The following is a 22,050-nucleotide window of genomic DNA, read 5'->3' on the forward strand; positions in this document are numbered from 1 at the left end:
AGGTGGCTGAAATTTCAGCAATTTTACAGCATATTGATGCTTTCCAGGTTAAAATTGCGCTTACATGTTGAGAGAAATTGGGGTTTTAGCTAAATTTGCAAAATTTTCAAAAATTAGACCGTCAAAATTTGGGTTACATTGCAGACATTTGTGGATGTATTGCAATTTGTGGACAGTTTTGAGTAGAGAATTTTAGTTTTATTCTTGAGTTTTTCAAGAAATTGCAAGAAAACGCAAGTTTATACACGTCAGAAAGTTTAAGTTGCACACATTTATGTATTTTACATGCCGGATACTCGCCATTGAGTTGCTGTATTACTGAAAATACATTTTGCAGCAACTTTTAATTCATTTGCAGATTTGAGGTTGTTGCATATGCACTTTGGTTATGCTGTTGAAGTGGGAGTACTCATGCAAGGATTGTATGTCCTATTTGTCCGCTGAAATTTCAGCTTTTACTCCTAAAATTCATCCTTCTTTATTGATGTACACTTGTGGTAAAGTGTCGGTAACACTGTGTTACCATCTCTTGCTCTTTTACACCGAGAGTTGAGCTTGTAAGAGGCTAAAATCTCAGTTTTCACCTTGCTGTCATAAAATTACAGCAATGAATTTTTGGGTCTATTGGCGGTTGTGTCTAATGATGTGCTCACGAACATTAAGCGTCTTGACACTGCTTATGATATCTTGAAGAAATTGACAGATATGTATGAGAACACAACTCCTGTGAATCAAGTGCATCTTATGGGGAAGCTTGTAAACATAGAGTTGCCTACATCTGAACACTTGAGTGCTTCCACAAGTGTCTTGAGTCAATTGCAAGACTCTGATTTGCAGCCATTTGGTGATAAGCTAAAGGCTATTTTCTTATTGATGACTTTGCTTGGCAGCTGGGAAGGTTTGATTGTCTTTTTGAGCAACAATGCTGCTTTGACATTTGATGGTGTACGAGGTTCTATTCTCAATAAAGAGATTAGAAGAAAGACCAACGGTGAAATCAGTGGGTCAGTGTATAATGTAAGAGGAAGGTCTGAAAAGAAGAATAATGCAAACAATAGAGGCAAGAATGGGAGTAAGAGCAGGGGTAAATCCCAGGATGTTACATGCTATCAATATGGGCGCAAAGGGCATAAAAAGCCCGATTGCAGGTACTACAAGCAGGAACTTGAAAGAAAGAAACAACAAGGCAAGAAGAAGAAGGATTCTAATGATGCTAAAAGTGATGATCGTGACTCTTCTTCCAAGGAAGTTGCGAAGGCAAATGTTGCTTCGAGTGTTGTCATTGAAGAAATTGTTGATACGGATGATGCACTTGTTGTTGACTCATGCCTTCATGATGATAGTGTGGCAATGACTAGTGACATGTATATCACAAAACCAGAGGTAATTGACGCATTACTTTCAACACAAGATGGGTTGTCACAACCATGGAGTAGACAATGGTGCCTCGTTTCATGTTACTCCATCTTTGGAGTCTTTTGCTTCATAAACTACAGGTAGTGTGGGTAAAGTTTACCTGGGGAATAACCATGCATGTGAGATTGAGGGTGTTGGCACTATACACCTGGCACTTGAAAATGGGCAAGAGCTGATTTTGCATGATGTTAGGTATGTATTTGGCATCAAGAAAAGTCTACTTTCAGTTGGGCACGTAGATGTCAAAGGTTATCACACTATGTTTGGTGGTGGCTCTTGGAAAGTGCTTAAAGGCTCTATGCAGATTGTAAAGGGTAGCAAGAAGGAAACTCTTTATTATTTACATTGCAAGGCATTACCTGACAAGTTTTTGGTTGTAGCTGAAGTTCACTCCCACAAGGAGCTTTGGCACAAAAGACTTGCCATAAGAGTGAAAAAGGGCTTGATGTTCTCTCCTCTTTAGGGATGTTTAATGTAAAAGGCCCAAGCCTTGATTGTTGTAATGATTGTATCTATGGAAAGCAAGTGAAGTTCTCTTATTCCTCTGGTGTCACTTGCGAATTGCATGTTCTTGAATTAGTACATTCTGATGTCTGTACTATGCCTGTGAATTCACATGGAGGTGCACAGTACTTTGAGTCTTTCATTGATGATCACAGTAGAAAGACATGGGTGTATGTACTAAAGAGTAAAAGTGATGTGCTTGACTCATCCAAGAAGTTTCATGCATTTGTAACCACACAAAAGGGCTTAAAGTTAAAAGCTATCAAGACAGATAATGGAGGAGAGTGTGAATCACATGAGTTTAACAGTTTTTGTGAGATGTATGGCATTAAGCAGGAATTGACAGCCCCTTATAATCCATCATCTAATGGTGTGGCTGAAAGATATAATCGCACAATTTGTGAGAGAGTGAGATGCATGTTGTCCACGGTTAATCTCCCTCGACAGTTTTAACGAGAGGCTCTTAAAACTGCAGTTCATATGCACAATCGCTCTCCGAATCATGCGTTAGATAATGGCATCCCTGAAGAGGTTTTGTCTGGCAAACCGGCTTCATATGACCATTTACGAGTCTTTGGTTGCGATGCATTTGTGCATGTACCTGTTGATCAGAGGACAAACCCAACATGAAATCTATCAAGGGTATCTTCATGGGTTATGGAGATGAGGGAGAGATGGGTTACAGAGTTTAGATACCTCAGTACAAGAACATAATACGCAGCCGAGATGTAGTTTTCAATAAGGTTAAATTGCTGAAAAATGCTAGACATGTAGACATTGACAAAAAGAAGGTCAAGTTTCAGCAAAATCATAAAGCAACCTATGGCTGAAAATTCGACTCTTTTTAATGTTGAAAATGAGCAACAACCTATTGTGCAATTGCCAAAAGACAATAGACAACAAATAGATGCACAAAATGAGATTATACCACATGACCAGCAACGAGATAATGAATTACAGCAACGAGATAATGTTGAAAATCAGCCACCAATTGATGGTGTGCACATTCCGGACAATGTAGACCCATTACCAGTTGATGCAAATCACTGAGTGAGAAAGTCTACACGTGTTAGAAGGCAACCACAGAGGTTTCAACCATCTATGGATTGCATTTTGTTGACTTATGAGGGGGAGGCTGGAGCCTCTTATACAAAGAAGCCCAATCTTGTGAAGACAAAAGTAAGTGGGAGCTTGCTATGAAATCTGAGATGCAGTCACTGTAGGAGCTTGTGCCTTTGCCCAAAGGTAGGAAGGCTATTCCTAACAAGTGGGTTTATAAGGTCAAATGTGTTGATGACAAACCCAAGTACAAAGCACGTTTGGTTGCTAAGGATTATGCACAGAAGGAAAGCATAGACTTCCAAGAGATCTTTTCACATGTGGTGAAGATGACTACGCTCCGTGTTTTGTTTGCTTTATGTGCTCTGTTGCTAAATTGGCTTATCTGACAGGAAAATAATTCTAAATGAATTATTGGATTTATAAGTGAGGGTTTTCTCGCTTGGAACACCAAGAAAAATAATTCTAAATGAATTATTGAATTTTAAGTGAGAGGGTTTTTCTCACTGGAGACATCCGAGTACAGAGTATTCCTCAAAGTAATGACAAGAGCACTGTGAACGGGAATATCAGTAAGGCCACCAGGAACGGGTACTTCTCATGCGTCACATCGGATGGGTGACAGGGAGCATTGGGTAGAAGTATCCGACCATCCGGGAACGGACATCTTTGATGCGTCATAGGATGGGTGACATAGAGCATCGCGAAGGGCATTGTACCGCAAGTTCGGTAGGAAAGGACTAGGTGATGGGTAATCCTGATACGTCACAAGGTGGGCAACACGTGCATCGGAAAAGGAATATCCATAGTCAGGAGGAAATTCCGAACTGTGTTAGAATTGTGCACAAGGAAAAGCAAGCACTTGAATGAAGATGGGTTCAGAGGAAACTTTGAGGAAAAACGGATGCTTTCTGAGAAAGCGGGATTGCTTTACGGGAAAGCTGTCACGTGACACATCCAACCCTCTGTGTCCGTCCCTATGTGTCCGTGGACAAGCTACAGCATGATCAGGGTTCAATTCAAGCAAGTCAGTCTAGGATAGGAAGTGATCTGGCACTTTTGTGAGTCTGTTCGCAGACCGTGCAAGTCCAGACACTTAGATTAGATGCATATCCTCTGGTTGCACACAACATGATCATCAGCATTCCCATCAGAATGCATCAGGGGAATTTTTCAGTGCATTAAACCTATTTTTGACATTTTTCACTTATTTATTAAGTGACTTTTGTTGGGAACTAGGTATGGCAATTTTGCTAAGATAATATATAAGCAAACCAGAACCCCCAGATGCCCTAGCGTTTTTGCATCACAACAGGAGGCTAGCGTTTTTGGACCAGATCAACCAGTGTTTTTGCTTTGACAACAGCCTGGCGAGAAGCAGCAGACTCCCCAGCGTTAGCAGATTCTCCACAGCAAGACCATTATCAGCCCTAGCGTTTTTGCATCTGCAAGACACTTCAGCGTTTTTGCAGATCTTTGCGACGGAATCCCCACATGCATCAGCATTTTCAGTTTTCAGCATTTAGAACCGCAGAAGAACCCCAAAACCTCGCAGATCTCACCTTCCCGCAGCAGATCCTCGCCGCACGGTTAGATCCCGCAAAGTTTGCAGATTCAGCCCGGAAAACGCAGATTTCAGCATCTGCGTTTTCAGCGCGTCGTCGTCGCATCGTCGCCATCGACATCGTCATCGACATAGAGTCAGAATTCAGCAGATAAAGATTTGCAGATTTCAGCCCTTAGCATTTTCAGTTTTCAGTTCGTCTCATCTCGTCGACATCGTCAACAAGTCCAAGCATTGTAGAGATTTGTGCAATTATAAGTAGACCGCTCTCACCATAGAGAGTGGGGTCTTCGGAGGAGGGTTTGACAACATTCTGGTGTCGCATTCTTCTCTCTCTATCTCTCAATCTCAGCACCTTCATTCACAATGTTCACCACTTTGTTTGTGTCCATTGCACTCTCTCACTAAAGGAATGGAAGGCTCTCCCTTCCGTAAGTAAAAGGAACCTTGAGCACAGTTCGGAGCACTCATCTTGAGCAAAGTTCAACATTCATTCCGCTGCACAACCTTACATTGGTATCAGAGCTTTGGCAGTGTTCTGTATCACTCAAGGAAAGAACCACAGAAATTTTTTTTGCTTGTTGCGGTCACACGTAACCCAAGTCCTCCTGGGCATGTCGATTCCTATTCATGTTTTTGAAGAGTGACAAGAAACCCAAGAAAGAAGGTCTTGTCCAACCTCTCCTTGTGCCTCTTTTCACTCATTGAGAGCGGACCGTGCACTTAGCGGCCGGCCAATCGCCGTGTGGTGGGAAAAAGCAACCTTGGTGTGAGCGCAAGGCCGCCAAGGGGTGCGCCCGCGGAAAAGAGCAGAACTCGGGTGAAGAGAAGATCCTTCTCTAGCACAGATTGCAAGCAAAAAAAGAACCTCAAGACCCTCAAGAACCTCAAGAACACAAGAACCCAAGTTCTTCGTGAACTTAAGAACCAAAGATCATAGTGCATGGTCATCACCCGAAGCGGAATGGATACTTCGCATGGAGGTGGTGAGCATGGGAGTGGCGAAGAAGAGTTTTCCCACCAGGAGGTTTTCCCGACCCTCCCCCTTCCCCATCTACACTACAAATTGTACCGAATCCTATGGAGGCGTTGGAGCAGATGTTTATGGACAACAAGTTAGAACGCGATGCAAGGAAGTTAGAACGCGAAGCAAGAAAAGCAGAAATTGATCGCAAGTACGAAGAAAGAATGGCAGCCATAGCGCGTGAGCGCGAGCAAGCAAGCTTGGAAGCCAAAGTAAGACAAGCAGAATTGATCGCGAGAACAAAGCAAGACAAGCAATGAACAACCGACACATGAAAGAGATGTTGCGACTCTTTTCTCAAGTACAGGCACAGATGCAAGAGATTCGGGGAGAAGGAGACTCTCAATCTCTGCTTCTCCAAAGCAAGACACACAAGATTTGCATGATAAGCATGATGAATTGCATGATGATGATAAGCATGATGAATTGCATGATGATGATAAGCATGATGAATTGAAGGATGATGATAAGCATGATGTTGAATGATAATGACAAGCATGATGATTGCATGATGATGATTTGCATGATCAAGATGTGATTTCTCACAAGCATGATGATTTGCATGAAGATGATGTGATTGTTCACAAGGATGATGTGTTAGTGGATACTTTTTCTAGCAAAGCTAACCTCGTTACAAATTCGATCAATCACGAAGAATTGATCTTGGCTCTTGAGTCGAGGTCCACAGAACCCCCACAGGAAGATTCGATCCAACACGAAGAACCGATCTTGGCTCTCGAGCCTAGGTCCCAAGAACCCTCACAGGAAGTATTATGTGTTCGAATGATTCGTCAGCACGCATTGTTCGAGTGTTTCATTCGTGATCGTTTCCTATATTTTAGTCAACGTCTTTATGTGATCCCTTTTCCTAGGCATGACATATTGTACGTTGAGCACGTTTCACTATGAATGAGCACGGATGTATGCGGATTATTCATGAAAAGATGAAAAGTATGCAGTCAAGGAAGTCACATTCCATGTCTCTTCCTTGGCATGACACAGTTTCCGAAAAAACACAAGAAAGATTGAGCATCAAGCATAGGCATTTCCATTGTGTTTTGCCACAATTGATTGATTTAGATCAGAAAGTCAAGAGTCGATGTCATTGTTTGCGTGTGTTTGATGAACGGTTTGGCACTCCGTCTCTTTGTTCATCTACATTATGCACAGTCTTTAAGGAAGACGAAAATTTATCCAGTCACTTTACATGGAATGGGTATGTTCATGTTTTTGTGTTGGAAGTGGTTTCAGGAATTTTCAGCCTCGGAGATTCTTGAAGAAGGTAGACGCATGACTATCGCCGAAGTAGAAGCATTGAAGGAGCCACAAAAGACTGTCGCTTTCGGAGCGGCCCAAAGAAGCAAGCGTTGCAGACCTTTATGAAGTTCAAGTATCGCATGACCCACACATTAGAGTGGGCCGGCGAAGAGTCCTTTCTAGGATTCTAGACCCTGTTGGCGATCTCCCTCGACGCCATAGAGTTCAGTACCAGTACCTCACTTTGAAAAGGAGAGGATGTCACGTGACACATCCAACCATATGTGTCCGTGGACAAGCTATAGCATGACCAGGGTTCAATTCAGGCAAGTCAGTCTAGGATAGCAAGTGATCTGGCACTTTTGTAAGTCTGTTCGCAGACCGTGCATGTCCAGACACTTGGATTAGATGCATATCCTCTGGTTGCACACAGCATGATCATCAGCATTCCCATCAAAATCCATCAGGGGAATTTTCCAGTGCATTAAACCTATTTTCCCTATTTGTGACATTTTTCACTTACTTATTAAGTGACTTTTGTTGGGAACTAGATAGGGCAATTTTGCTAAGACAATATATAAGCATTTTCAGTTTTCAGCCCGTCTCATCGTCGTCGGCATTGTCAGCAAGTCCAATCATTGTAGAGATTTGTGCAATTATAAGTAGACCGCTCTCGCCATAGAGAGTGCGGCCTTCGGAGTAGGGTTTGACAATGTTCTGGTGTCGTATTCTTCTCTTTCTATCTCTCAATCTCAGCACCTTCATTCACAGTGTTCACCACTTTGTTTGTGTCCATTGCACTCTCTTACTAAAGGAACGGAAGGCTCTCCCTGCCGTAGTAAAAGGAACCTTGAGCACAGTTCGGAGCACTCATCGTGAGCAAAGTTCAACATTCATTCCGCTGCACCTTACAAAAGCACATTCTTTCCCGCAAGGAAGTCTATGTCTGCATTGCAACTGTGCATGTGATTGCATCCAGGGACGCTGGGAAGTGCTGTGAAAGCATTGTTTTTAACTTATAAGGTTTTATTGACTGTTTTGGACAGAGTCATACCATTTTTAAAGGTGACCGACCACCCACTTAATAAGTGGGCAGCCTATGATTAAATAAAGCAGTAAAAACCAGCCAGTGATTTTTCTCTCTCTTTTTCTGGCAGAACAACACAAAATTTATTTTATTTTATTTTATTTTATTTTTTAAACGGCCGCTATCTCTACGTGGGCAGCAACGCTCTGCTATCTTGTCAAGGAGCTATGAAAGCATCACACGCCCTCTCCCAGAGGGAAGACCAGTTTTCGCAAGGAGAAGATGCTGCTGCAAATTTCAGCCGCAAAGAAGACGTTGCCGATGATGCCCATGGTTGCCCCAACTATCCCATATGTCGCCATGACCCAATGCGCAGTTCCCTCGCGAAGAAGTGCCTACAGAGCGTGTTTCCATCACGACAAGCTGCTGTTTTTCTCTGTTTTCAGCCCATAAATGTCGTAGACGGGGGCTGATTTACAAGAAGGAACCCGAGAACACACCTCTTCTGTGTGTAGGATTGGAAGAGAGGATTTTCTATGTAGAGATCTCTTCCGGGGAATTGCTTTTCAAGAACCGAGTTGTGTCTCAAGCGTCGAGACTTTGAAGGTAACGACTTTCATGTTATGATCTCTAAGTATTTGTTTGCAGGTGTACTTCCTCTTAGTGAGGGAGTAGGAGCAGAGGAAGGCATGAGCCTCTGCAGGAGAAAGCACTCTCAAAAACTAGAGCCAGATCAGCCCAAGGGTTTCGTACCCGAGTTTGGGAAGTAGATCCACAGATTGGAGAGAGGTAGTCTCTCAAGTTGTGATCCGGAAGTGGGGATTCCCAAGTAAGGACTCTGTGTCCGGGAAAGCAGAATTGTTCTGCAAGAAGAGGACTCTGGAAACAGAGTTGGAAAAGAGTTGCACGGATGCCATGCCCTGAGTCTGGAAGGTGAGATCCAGAGGCGAGAACCTTGATTCTCGAGGATTTGGAATAAGGAACGGAAGTTCCATGGAGTAGGGATTTGCCCTAGGAATCGGAAGCTGAGGCTTCCAGGGACCATCAAGTCTTATTCTAGAACGAGCATGGTAATAGTTCGGTTCAAGTGCTTGTATAGACTTCTCCTCAGTAATAAAGATACTATTACAAGGGGAAGACCAACCCATCTTCTGGTCCCCAATACTATGTCGATTTTCTCACTCTTTATCTCTCTCTCTCTCTCTCTCTCTCTCTCTCTCTCTCTCTCTCTCTCTCTCTATCTATTTCTCTCTATTCTCTAGCTTCAATAATAAGTTATAAATCCTATTTATCCGAATATATTTTATATTGCTATGCGCTCCCGTTTGTGACAGTGGTATTAGAGCATGGTCTCCTCTCTTTCTCTGTAAAGGAGAACGACTCTGGGAAGAAGACATGACAAGCCAAGAGAGAAGCAAGCAGGTGGAACCCTAAGCCCTGCAGGAAAAGCTCGCAGAGTTGGGAATGTTTTTCTCTCTGCAAGAAGTCAACACAAGACTTGGAATTCTCTGAGAAGGCGACAAGAGCATGATGCTCAAGAACCTAGAGAATCCAAGGAGCGGAATGATCAAGATCCTTCAGAATCCAAAAAATATCGATGAACATCAATCTAGAACCATAGCCAAGAAAACCCGTCTTTTCGGGAAGGATATGAAGGTCTTTAGACCTTAGAACACTCGGGTCAAATTTGATACTTTTGACAGAAGGGAAGATGTCCCGTCATTCGACAGTTTGAAGTTGCCTTTGCAAACGGCAATTTCTGAAAAGCGTCGAAGGCGAGGCATGTGACCAAACACCTCAAGGGGATTGCAAGTACTTGGTGGTATACCAAAGCTCTGCAAGGAACTTACAACAAGAGTTGGATTCAAATCAAGGCTGAATTTTTCGACAAATTTTTTTCCTCTGCTCTTTGAGAAAGGCATCCAAGAAGATTGGGATCCGTTTGCCCAATAGAAACACGAGCGTGTCAAAGAAAGTAGTGGCTCACTCTTGCCAAGGTGGCTCCATTCTTGACACTCTCCGAGGAAAGAAAGATGAAGAAATTCAACGAAGTACTTTTGCCCGAATTTTGTAGGCGCATCTGCAAGATACTTTGCAGCATATGGTGGAGTCAACCATAAAAGTTGAAAGTGTACACCTTAGTGTACATAGAATCTAATCCCCGTTGTGGGACAGGAACTATTGAACACAGAAACAAAGAATTTTTGTTACCTCTCCTCGAAGGATACGTTGCTATCCGGAGAAAGTTTGGAGTACGGGAATTCAATCTAACTCCTGAGTTTTTGAAACGAAGATCCTCAAACTTTTAAGTGAGAGGGCAGGTTTTTGATCAAAGTTAAATCTTTTGAGGAACTCATCAACTACGTATTGCTTTTGTGCACAAGATATGCATGTGTCTAACTGGAACTACTCACTCTCAAGTATTTATGAGAGTAGCATCAATTTGAAACATTGTTTTCAACGATGAATTGGTTTGCTCAACTCGCCGGAAGGTCAACTATTGATCTGGTATCCGGTAGTTCTCCAACAAATTACCTGCTATTGTGGGTAGGACGGCAGAAAGGAAGGAACCATTCCGAGATTTCAAGCAAAGTAAAAGCTATCGCTAAGCTTGAAGCCTGAACCAATTAATGGAAGCTATGGTAGTGCTTTTCGCATCAATGAATGAACACTATCTTTACGAGGGAAGGAACAAGCGACGGCTACGGCCTGTGCTCGAGGAATCCAAGGATTGAAATCCTAGTTTGTTTGATGAGCGGGTTTTGCTCTAAGATCGAGCCAAGAGATCGTCAAGTTGAGCGTCTTCGCTCTAAGGATCTTACAAAAGGAAGGTAATTTCCAAGGTTCACCAAGACTCTTAACACAGCTTAAGAATTATGTACACCTTTGGGTACATGGATAACACACGAAGATGTAGACCTATGCCAAGGTGGGTCATCTACCAGTCGAATTTTTTTCTGCTGAACAGAACGAAATGAACCAACTTCCTTTTCAGGAACTGGACGGGAGTTTGTTATACTCTCTTGAGCGCCTTTTTGCGTGCAAGGATATTCCGACACGAGAATCTCTATTTGAGAAGTGTTCGGTAGAAGGAATTTGAGTTTCTCTACGGAGAAGAGGTTTTCTGACGGTCGTTGATCATTGAGTACGCTATGTGCTTTTACAATTACAATAGCAACTTTTGATTGCGGTATATGTTTCTCCATGAGCAGGTCAAGTAGCATTTACACGCTGCTGGAATAGATTCAAACTGTTATGTCCGTAAGAGTATAACTCTTCAACCGCTTTAAAATGGTAAGAATTACCTTAACCCCATATGGAAGAACATTATTGAGATCTGCAACAGGTTCGCCATTAAGTGGGCCAAGTTTAAACTTATGTTCACAGAATGGTCTCGCTAGAATTTTATATGCCTAAGATTTTGTGAGCAGTCCTAGATGCTTGTAAGGTGAAACGTTTTTTTGATGGGCTCCGTAAGGAAGAGACGCTAATGGGCGTCAAGAAAACACTGTTGGTCGTAATAACTCGCAGGAGGAAAAGATTGGAAGGAAGTGCCGCCGAGCACAAGGAATCTTCGGATTGGAACCGTCCGCCTACGTTGAGCGACAGCCCGGAACAAGAACCTTCTTTAAGGTGATCGCTGACTCTGTGTGAAAGAAAGACATCGAGATTAATACTCTATGATTTGGGCATTTCCTATGTGGGGGAACACAAGGTTTAATACCCTCTGGACTAACAGCGCAAGATTATGTGCAAGGACAAATACCTAGATTGATTTCTAGGAGGATTATTCTTCTCGAGATTGAGAAGGTGGAATTGAGTTAACAAAATCTCAGATAAGGAAACTTCCGATCTGTTAAAAAGACGCGAACGACGAATTCTTACATGGCTCGTAAGTTTGATAACTGGTGAAGGATATCCTTGAGGTACTAGAGGAAGGACATGAACCGGTAAGCTAAGTATTGAATTATTGAATTTTTAAATTTTTGTTTAATTTAATTTTTAAGTTCTCTTTTGAGAAAGGACTAGCTCAACTCATCATTGAGCAAGATTTGGAATTTTTTCGATTTCTCCCCGCCAGTTCACTTGGACCTCTACAATTGAGGACAACTGTTTATAAGTGAGAGGATGTTGCTAAATTGGCTTTATCTAACAGAAAAATAATTCTAAATGAATTATTGTATTTATAAGTGAGGGTTTTCACGCTTGGAACACCAAAAAAAATAATTCTAAATGAATTATTGAATTTTAAGTGAGAGGGTTTTTCTCACTGGAGACATCCGAGTACAGAGTATTCCTAGTGCGTCATTCAAAGTAATGACGGGAGCATTGTGAACGGGAATATATATAAGGCCACCAGGAACCGGTACCCGTCACATCTGATAGGTGACAAGGAGCATCGCGTAGAAGTATCTGACCATCCGGAATTTTGGTTTTCAGCCTTAGCGACAGCAGAACAGCAGTGTTTTCAGCATGCATAGGAGGTAGCAGATTCAACCCCATTGATTGCAGAAGACCCCCATTTTCAGCCCTAGAAAACGCAGCCAAAACAGTCATTTTCAGCCACCGAAACAGTCCCGATTTTCAGCAGTTAGAAGAACACAGATTTCAGCCCTAAAGTCGTCACCGTCGTCGTCATCGGCATAGTCCCAAGTTGCATCAATCCATTGCATCCGCATTGTACCACTTTGTGCAATCAATAGTAGACCACTCTCGCCGACGAGAGTGGGGCCTTCGGAGGAGGGTTTTACAACGTCTCTTGTGTTGTATCTCTCTTCTCTCTCTCTCTCAGTCTCATACACTTACTCCATTCACTTTGTTCATGATCATAGCACTTTCCATTAAGAATGGAAGGCTCTCCCTTCCATAAGAATTAAAAGGAACCTTGAACACAGTTCGGAGCACTCGTCTTGAGCAAAGCGCAAACATTCATTCCGCTGCACCTAACATTGGTATCAGAGCTTTGACAGTGTTCTGTATCACTCGAGGAAAGAACCACAAGAATCACAAGAAATTTTTTTGCTTGTTGCGGTCGCACAAACCCAAGTTCGCTTGGGCGTGTCGATTCCTAATCGTGTTTTTGAAGAGTGACAGGAATCCCAAGAAAGAAGGGCTTGTCCAGCCTCCCCTTGTGTCTCTTTTCACTCATTGAGAGCGGACCGTGCACTCAGCGGCCGGCCAATCGACGTGAGGTGGGAAAAAGCAACCTTGGTGAGAGCGCAAGGCCGCCAAGGGGTGCGCCCGCAGAAAGAAGTAGAACTCGGGTGAAGAGAAGATCCTTCTCAAACATGGTTTGCAAGCGAAAGAAAACCTCAAGAACCAAGATCCCCAAGAACCCAAGTTCCTCGTGAACTTAAGAACCCAAGACTCAAGAACCCAAGTTCCTCATGAACTTAAGAACCTCAAGACCACAAGAACCCGACTTCAAAATGATCATCACTCGAAGCGGAATAAATACTTCGCTTGGAGGTGATGAGCATGAGAGAGGCGAAGAAGAATTTTCCAGTGTTACAGGGGACGGGGGGGACGGGCCCTAGGGCCGGGGAACGGCCGTAACCGGGCTGGGAAAGGCTGGGAACGCCGAGGGACGGACGGAAAACGGGCCGGACGGGCGGGTCGCAGGGGGGACGGACCAGGGACGGCCGGGGCCGGACCGGGGTTGGACGGACCGGACGGGGACGGCAGGGGTCGGCCGGGGTCAGATTCAAAAAAGTAACCGTTTTTGACCGTTTGTAACGGCTCTGTGCAGCCCCAACTGCCATATTTTTTAAGCCTTTGCCCTTGGGAGGCTAAAAAAGGCTCCCTTGGGCCTCTTAATACTCATAGTCTCAATGCTCAATGCTCATTCCATTTCCCTCAAGCTCAAGGCTCAAGTTTGAACTTTGAAGCTCTCCTCTCCCTCTTCTACCCACTTTGAAGCTCTCCTTTACTCTCTCTCCACACAAGCTCTCCTCTAACCCTTCTAACTTCTAAGCTCTACTCTCTCGAGTCTCTCCACCATCATGTCATCTCAAGCCAACTCCACTTCTCAAGCCGCTTCTTCTCGAAGGAGGCCCGCCGTGCAAACGTGGTCGTGGTGGGATGAAGTCGACTTTAGCTCGCGTGGCAAAGGTGGCGGTGCAAGACCATGGACGTGCAAGCTATGTCCATACAAGAGATCGGGTGGTTCAAACAAAGTGCGAGCCCTTCTTCTTCATGAACCCGGTCACGAGGTGAAGTTTTGCCCTCATGTAGCTCCCGAGAAGAGGTTGGATCTTCTTGAGAAACTCACGGTGTATGAGGTTGCGGAAGCGGCCAAGAGGGGCCGTTTTGTTGCCGTTGATCCCTCCGCCACGGCGACACCGCGAGAGCAAAGGGAAGCCAACCTTGACGACATCTCTCGAACCTTCAAGAGCCATGGATCTACACCGTCCTCTTCCCTTCCGCATCGCCAAACCACTCTCAACGAAAATTGGAATCCTAAATTGAAGGAAGAGGTAGATAGGTCGGTTGCCCGATTCTTCTTCCACGACCACATTGCCTTCCATGCTTCGCGGTGAGTTTCCCTTGGCATATGCACATTGCAATCTTCCATTTTGTATTCATAATGGGTTATAATTTCTCGACTCTCCATACTAACGCAACATGCTCTATTTTGTGTGGATAGGTCTCCATACTTTCGAACCATGGTTACGAAAATAGGGGAATATGGCTCCTCTTATGTGCCACCTTCATCGGAGAGGCTTCGCACCACCCTTCTTGACAAAGAGAAGCTTGCCGTGGAGCAAGCGGCCCAAGCAACAAAGGATTTGTGGGAGACCAATGGCGTCTCTCTTCTTGTAGATGGATGGAGCGACACCCGCAAGCGGTCCATCCACGGGGTGGTGGCCTACTCTCGGGGGGAGATGTACTTTGTGGAGTCACATGATGCATCCGATAGTGGCAAGGCCGCCAAGATGCTTGCTGCGGAGTGGACAAGCACCATAGAGATCACCGGCCCGGAGAATGTCCTTTGTATGGTTGCAGATGGAGAGGCGTCAAATAGGGCAGCCGGAGCTATCATTGAGGGCATGTATCCCAGCATCCATGTCACATTTTGCATGGCGCATTGCCTCAATAACCTCCTCAAGGACATAGGGAACTTGTCATGGATTTCACCCACCATTGGTGACGCCTCTCGAATTGTCTCCTTTGTGCTCAACCATCAAAAAGTGCGCCATGAATTCTCAAAGAGGAGCCAGTTGTCTTTGCTTAAATATTCAGAGACAAGATTTGCATTCAATTGGCTTATGCTAGGCCGCTTGTCTACATGTGGCGGAGCCTTAAGGGGCCTCTTTCTCAGTGATGAGTTCTAGGCCATGCCGGAGTCTACATCAGCAGTAGGATTGAAATGCCGAGAATGGGCCGACGACGCCACTTGGTGGGAGGAGGTGAAGACTCTTGACGCCATGGTCAAGCCTATTCTACACCTACTTCGAGTGGTGGATGGCTTGCAGCCATGCATTGGCAAAGTCTACGAAGCCATGGATCGGATGATAGAGGCACTTGAGAAGCTTGTGCCTGACCCTGTTAAGTATGCGGAGATTCATGGCTTGTGTGAGTCGAGGTGGAATGGATACTACTCTCCACTTCATGCGGCAGCTTATGTGCTTGACCCTGAGTTTCAAGGAAGGCGTCAAGAGACCGACAAGGAGGTGAGCAAAGGATGGCGGCTTGCATTGGAGCGCCTTGAGCCTAGCAGTGACATTAGGCGCAAGATTAGAGACGAGCTACTCAACTACAGGCAAAAGAAGGGCTCCTATGGATGTGTAGATGCACAGCTTGATCGCAACAAGATTGGCTCGGTTTTGTGGTGGGAGGACTATGGAGGAGATGGCCCACATTTGCAGCGCTTGGCTGTTCGTGTCCTTAGCCAAGCATGTACCACTAGTTGCTTGGAGCAACTATGGAGTGTGTACAGCCACATTGCCTCTAAGAAGAGGAATCGCCTTGGCGTTCAAAGGGCCAATGATTTGGTGTTTGTGAGCGCTAACTTGCGCATGCTTGCCAAGAGCATCACACACAAGGCAGATCCTTTCACTGAGTGGGAGATGGCACAAGAGAATCCATCTATGGCCGATACTCTTTTGGAGGAGCTAGAGGAGGATTTCGAGCCTCAATGCGAGCCTCCCGAGCCGGAGCCCTCATACGTTGCTGACGACCTCGACTACGACGACGATGTGGAGATTCAGCAGGCGAGCACTTCTTGAGTTTGATGATCATTGATCACTCGACTCTCGAGTCTAGACTCTTGAGTCTACGACTCTACCTACTACATAGCCCTTTGTACTTTTTGTTATCCTTGAGGCCTCAGGCTTGTCCTAAGTCCTTTAGGCTTTTTGACTCTTGAGCCCTTGTGGCATGCACTTCTCATTTTGTATCCATCGATCATCGATGTTTTATTAGCACATTTCAACCTATATGACTCGTGTTCTTTGGTCTATTTAGTGTAAATTTATGGTCAAAGTGATGCTCTATGTGTGTGGCATGTGTGTAGGTCAAAAAATGCCAAAAAAACTCTTTTTTTTTTTGGCCGTTCCAACCCCCGTCCCCGTTTCTAGACTTTTGTCGTCCCGACCCCGTTCCCGACCCCGACCCGCCGTCCCATGTAACTATGGAATTTTCCCCACCAGGAGGTTTTTCCGACCCTCCCCCTTTCCCATCTACGCCAAGGATTGCACTAACTCCTATGGAGGAGTTGAAGCAGTTGTTTAAGGAAAGACAGTTAGAACGCGAAGAGAGAAAAGCAAAAAGAGAAGCAGAAAGAAAGTCCTACGAAGAACAAAAGGAACCTTGAGCACATTTCGGAGCACTCATCTTGAGCAAAGCGCAAACATTCATTCCGCTGCACCGCCACAGTTGATAGCTCTAGATCCTAAGAGAAAGATTCGATCTCATTGTTTATATGTGTTTGATAAACGGGTTGTCACTCCGTCTCTATGTTCATCTTACAGTCTTTAGCGAAGACAAGATTTTTTCCCTTCACTTTACATGGAATAGGTATGTTCATGGTTTTGTGTTGGAAATGGTTTCAGGAATTTTCAGCCATGGAGATTCTTGAAAAAGAAAGAAGCATGACTCTTGACGAGGTTGAAGCATCGAAGGAGTCACAGAAGACTTTGTGTCGCTTTCGGCGCGGCCCAAAGAAGCAAGCGTTGCAGACCTTTATGAAGTTCAGGTACCGCACGACCCACACAGCAGAGTGGGCCGACGAAGAGTCCCTTCCAGGATTCTGGATGTTATTGGCGATTTCCCTCGACGCCATACAGTTCGGTACCAATACCTCACTTTGAAAAGGAGGGGATGTCACGTAACACATCCAACCCTATGTGTCCGTGGACAAGCTACAGCATGATCAGGGTTCAGTCAGTCCAGTCAAGTCTAGATTAGAAGTGATCTGGCACTTTTGTGAGTCTATTCGTAGACCGTGCATGCTCAGTCACTTAGTGTAGATGCATATTCTCTGGTTGCACACAGCATGATCATCAGTATTCCCTTCAGAATCCATCAGATTCAATCAGGGGAATTTTCCAGTGCATTTAGCCTATTTTCCCTATTTTTGGTATTTTTCACTTATTATTTTTAAGTGACTTCCCAACAAAAGTAGGTAGGGCAATTTTGCTAAGTTAATATATAAGCAAACCCAAGTTAGCACTTTCTGGCAGAAGAGGCAGCAGGAGCACATGCTCAACAGGCACCTTCTCAGCAAGAACCCATCAACCTAGCGTTTTTGGACCTCCCCAGCAGTACCTCCCAAATTCCAGGCGTTTTCAGCCCTTGCATGATCACCATCCTCTCCCAGTCCCCTAGCGTTTGTAGACCCACCCAATCACCAGCAAAAGCACCACTTTGGCCTAGCGTTTTACTAACGTTACAGATCATCATCAGCGTTTTTGGTTTTCAACCTTCGCGACAGCAGAACAGCAGCGTTTTCAGCATGCATAGGAGGTAGCAGATTCAGTCCCATTGATTGCAGAAGACCCCCATTTTCAGCCATCGAAAACACAGCCAAAACAGTCATTTTCAGCCACCGAAACAGTCCCGATTTTCAACAGTTAGAAGACCACATATTTCAGCCCTAAAGTCGTCAACGTCGTCACCGTCGTCGTCATCGGCATAGTCCCAAGTTGCATCAGTCCATTGCATCCGCATTGTACCACTTTGTGCAATCAATAGTAGACCACTCTCGCCGACGAGAGTGGGGCCTTCAGAGGAGGGTTTTACGTCTGGTGTCATATCTCTCTTCTCTCTATCTCTCAGTCTCATTCACTTACATGCACATTGTCCATTCACTTTGTTCGTGATCATAGCACTTTCCATTAAGAACGGAAGGCTCTCCCTTCAATAAGAACTAAAAGGAACCTTGAGCACAGTTCGGAGCACTCATCTTGAGCAAAGCGCAAACATCATTCCGCTGCACCTAACACTGCGAGGTTTGGGACTTGATCTGTGGTGTCTTAAGTGCTGAAAACTGAAAATGCTGATGCTATGGCTGGTCTGTCGCCGGGAATCTGCAAAACGCTGACGTCAATCTGTAATTGCAAAAACGCTAGGCTGAATTCTAGGATCTGCTAACATCAGGGCTGATCTGCAATCTGCAAAACACCAAGGCTGATTCTGCTAAAAAACGCTAGGTAGTCTTGTTGGTTGAAAAACGCTAAGTTGTCCTGCTGGCTCTTGCTCAGAAGGTGCACTGTCAGACACTGGGTCTCTGCTGCCTCTGTTGCCAGAAAGTGCTAGCGCTAGGTTTCTTTTAAAGAGACTAGCAAATTTGTCCTACTTACTTTCCCAACAAAGTCACTTATTAATAATAAGTGAAAAATGGCTAAAATAGGGAAAATGGGTTCTATGCACTGTAAAATGCGCATGATGGCTATTGGCTGTAATTCTGATGATCATGTTGTGTGCAACCAGAGGATATGCTTGGACATGCACGGCTTGCGCACAGGCTCACAAAGGTGCCAGAACACTTCCTAAGCTGACCTGACCTGGAAGCACACCACCGAACCGGCCACCTTATCGTGTGAGCCGAGCCTAGAATGAAGAGATTATGAACCAAGCGAAAGACCTTTTGGAAAAAGAGTCTTATCCAGCCTTACTTCACCCTACTGCTCTCTGGTGTTGTTGGTTTTAAAGAAAGACGGATCTTGGAGAGAATCACCATCAAGAACACATTTCCGATTCCGAGGATCGATGATATTCTTGATCGACTACAGGGATCCTCTTGTTTCAGCAGGATCGATTTGAAAAGCGGATATCATCATATCTAAATCGTGCCGGGAGATGTCTACAAGACAGTCCTTCGAATGAGCTTTGGTTTATATGAATTTTTGGTGATGCCTTTTGGCCTTACAATGCTCCAGAGACTTTCAACTAAATGAAGGATAGGATTTTCAGAGAGTACATATCTTTTGTTGACACTTTCTTTCAAGAGGGGGGTATGTCACAAACTAGAGACGTGGCAGTGCCCCCAGATATACACACAGAGCCTCTGCTGACGTTGCAACAGCAGCCGGGAAACGCGCCGCAATTCCCGCCAGAAGTGCTGACTGGCTGACTGCTGTGTCGCGGTAGAATCTAGACTTGGGGTGTCCAAGTTTGTTACATTTTCAGCCCGGATTATGCGGGGCAACTCGTAGGACTGCAATGTCAAAGCGCAAAGAACTCTTTTCAGCAGAGTGTTGTGCCCGTGGACAAGTCAAGGCATGGTAGCATTTTGAAACGCTGCATGCAGAAAGGCCTCAACTGGCAGTTTTCTGTGGGCCTTGGAGTGCTTCAACATTTGAGGCGTTTTGAAATGTCAGCGAAAGGGGGCAGTCCGCGTTTAGAAAGGGCTTGCATCATAGCTAGTTTTTGTTCCCCTCTGGAGCAGTGTTTTGAAATGCTACCCAAGGGGGCAACTTTCCAACTGCACAAGGAGAGAGTTGAACTCTCAAGAGCAAACTCCAAGTACTTGGCAGGCACACGCCTTTACCGCTCGGCCAAAGCGATCTGTGTAAAGACCACAAGTCTTCGAGCGGCAATAAACATTTCTTCCGGTCATCTTGTCCAAGCGAACAAGAAGAGGATCCTCAAAGCCAGTTAAAGCTTACCATTGCAAGTGCAATAAACTCACACAAAGACGTAAGAACATCTGCTACTTTATAATGGCATTCCAAATATAATACTTGCTGGTTTTGCTACTAGCAGCTCAAGGCACAATCAACAACTTCTGTTATGACGAACTCTGATTATACCCCCTTTTTAAAAGAAAAATGCACACAAAGCATACTATCTCATCTTGTTTATCTTAGAAAAGTGATATTGAATATGTATACAGATTCAAGATGCACACGATGCATCAAACTGATGATTCCTCCTTCACAAGCAACAATCTCTGGACTCGACAATGTTGGCTTAGTGCCACTCTCTTTCCCTAATTATCCAAGAGGACTGAGATCATCAAAAACGTCATGCACGTCAATCTACGCATACCATGTGCAGAAATGTGAAGCAACAGTATCCAGCATGTTGATGGCTTACATGCATTTACAACAAGTTCAGCGTGCAAGTAGTCAGGACGTTTGATAGGATTAGAAAAAGGGAATTAACAAAAACTTTTCTCTCTTGACCAAACAAGGTCACTACCTGAAAAATGTTGACTCCGCTTCAGTCGCCACAGCCTTAGCTAAATATGATTTTCCAGTTCCTGGAGGTCCATACAATAGAAAAGCTCTCCAAGGTCTCCTTTTCCCTGCAAGAAATGAAGCCTTACGTCTGCAAAACTGTTTAATTGAGTAGAAACAAAGAATGACACGCACATTTCAAAAAGCTATGGCAACCTTGATAATTAAATAATTACTACACCTAAAAGCCCAGTAAGAGCCAAGACAATACTTTGACAGCAGAGACCAGAGACCTACATATGGAAGCCATTGACTCCATTAACCTAGACCAAAGACCTACGTATAAAATCCATTGCATGCTTGTAATGGCAGAATCTTTGCCAGAGAATAACAAATGTCCCTATGGATCTCGAGCACTTTACTGCTAGTTTTGAAGCACCATACACATGCTTCATCCCAGCATGGCTTCAAATTGGAGCCCTCCAAAACTTCATGAGATCATTGGTTAGGACACGGATTGATACCTGTGAAGAACTGCGGAAACTTAACAGGAAGAATCACCGCTTCCTGCAGAGCCTGCTTGGCACTTTCGAGGCCAGCAACATCAACCCATTTAATGTTTGGCTTCTCTCGAACAATGGCAGAGTTGAGACCTGATCTAAGCTTGGACTGCTCCGGGTCCTCTCCATCACCCCCATCACCATCTTTGTTGTTTCCAGGCTTGCTTTTTGCACAAGTGGCCACAGCCGCATCCCCATTCGCTGCAGGCCTGGATCTCTCTCCCCCATCAAGTATCGCCCTAATCTCCTCTGCCCTCCGCAGATAATCGGTGAATTTCTGGGTAATGGCCTCCTTGATCTTCGGATTCTTTTCGTATTTAAGATGGGTCTTGAAGTACTCTAGCGCGTTCATATACAGAGGAAAAGCCTTCGCGTAGTTGCCCGCATTGTCTTCCTGTATGGCTTGCTTAACATACTCAATGGCTTGCTCCTTAAAGTTGCTGTACATGGCTTAGGGTTGAAGGAGCATGGACTGACGCAGAGAGCGATTGAACGAGAAAGGATGAACGCAGTCTACAGAGAAAGCTTGACTGTGTCTCGCGAGAAACTGGCTATGGTGATAAAAGAGCCCGACAGATTATTGAATCACACGCTTGTAAGTAAAAGGTCATACACCAAGTAAAGAAACGTTTTGCAGAAATAAGGTGCACTGTCTCTACATGTGGCTGTGTCGTTTAAAAATTTTACAAGTATGTGTGCCCATTCTACTAACTGCTTTGTTAGCAGGATTTGTACTGAATTGAAGTGAGTCCGAAGGGAACCTAGAAGAGAAAAGCTTGGGGGGGAGAGAGAGAGAGAGAGCTTGTGCTTTGTTTTCCACAAATCCTATTACCATAAGGTCACATGTTCCCGAGTTTACAACGCCACAATCTTGATGTCCCAATTAGCTTTTAAATTGTATTAATTCTTTGATTCGATGTCGCTCTATTCTGTGCATTTTTGTCATTTGTGTAAGTGTGGTTGTGTTATTTGAAGATTCAACAAGTGTATATATTTTGGAGAAGAAAATGGAGAGA

General features: G+C 44.5%; 1 protein-coding gene across 1 annotated transcript in view; it reads right to left on the minus strand.

Annotated features, from left to right (window-relative positions):
• Positions 1 to 21,664, minus strand: part of LOC147446518 (protein SUPPRESSOR OF K(+) TRANSPORT GROWTH DEFECT 1-like) — a 27,114-nt gene extending 5,450 nt beyond the window's left edge. The window contains exons 1-2 of the mRNA XM_086525740.1: positions 20,999 to 21,664; positions 20,497 to 20,602 (exon numbers count right to left, since the gene is read on the minus strand). Coding sequence (XP_086381866.1) covers positions 20,497 to 20,602; positions 20,999 to 21,482 — 590 coding nt within the window. The 5' untranslated portion in view covers positions 21,483 to 21,664. The remainder of the gene's footprint in view (positions 1 to 20,496; positions 20,603 to 20,998) is intronic.
• Positions 21,665 to 22,050: the final 386 nt, after the last annotated feature.

This window comes from Adiantum capillus-veneris, chromosome 12 (genome assembly GCF_014529385.1).
Source record: "Adiantum capillus-veneris isolate H3 chromosome 12, ASM1452938v2, whole genome shotgun sequence".
In the NCBI taxonomy this organism is placed as follows: domain Eukaryota; kingdom Viridiplantae; phylum Streptophyta; class Polypodiopsida; order Polypodiales; family Pteridaceae; genus Adiantum; species Adiantum capillus-veneris.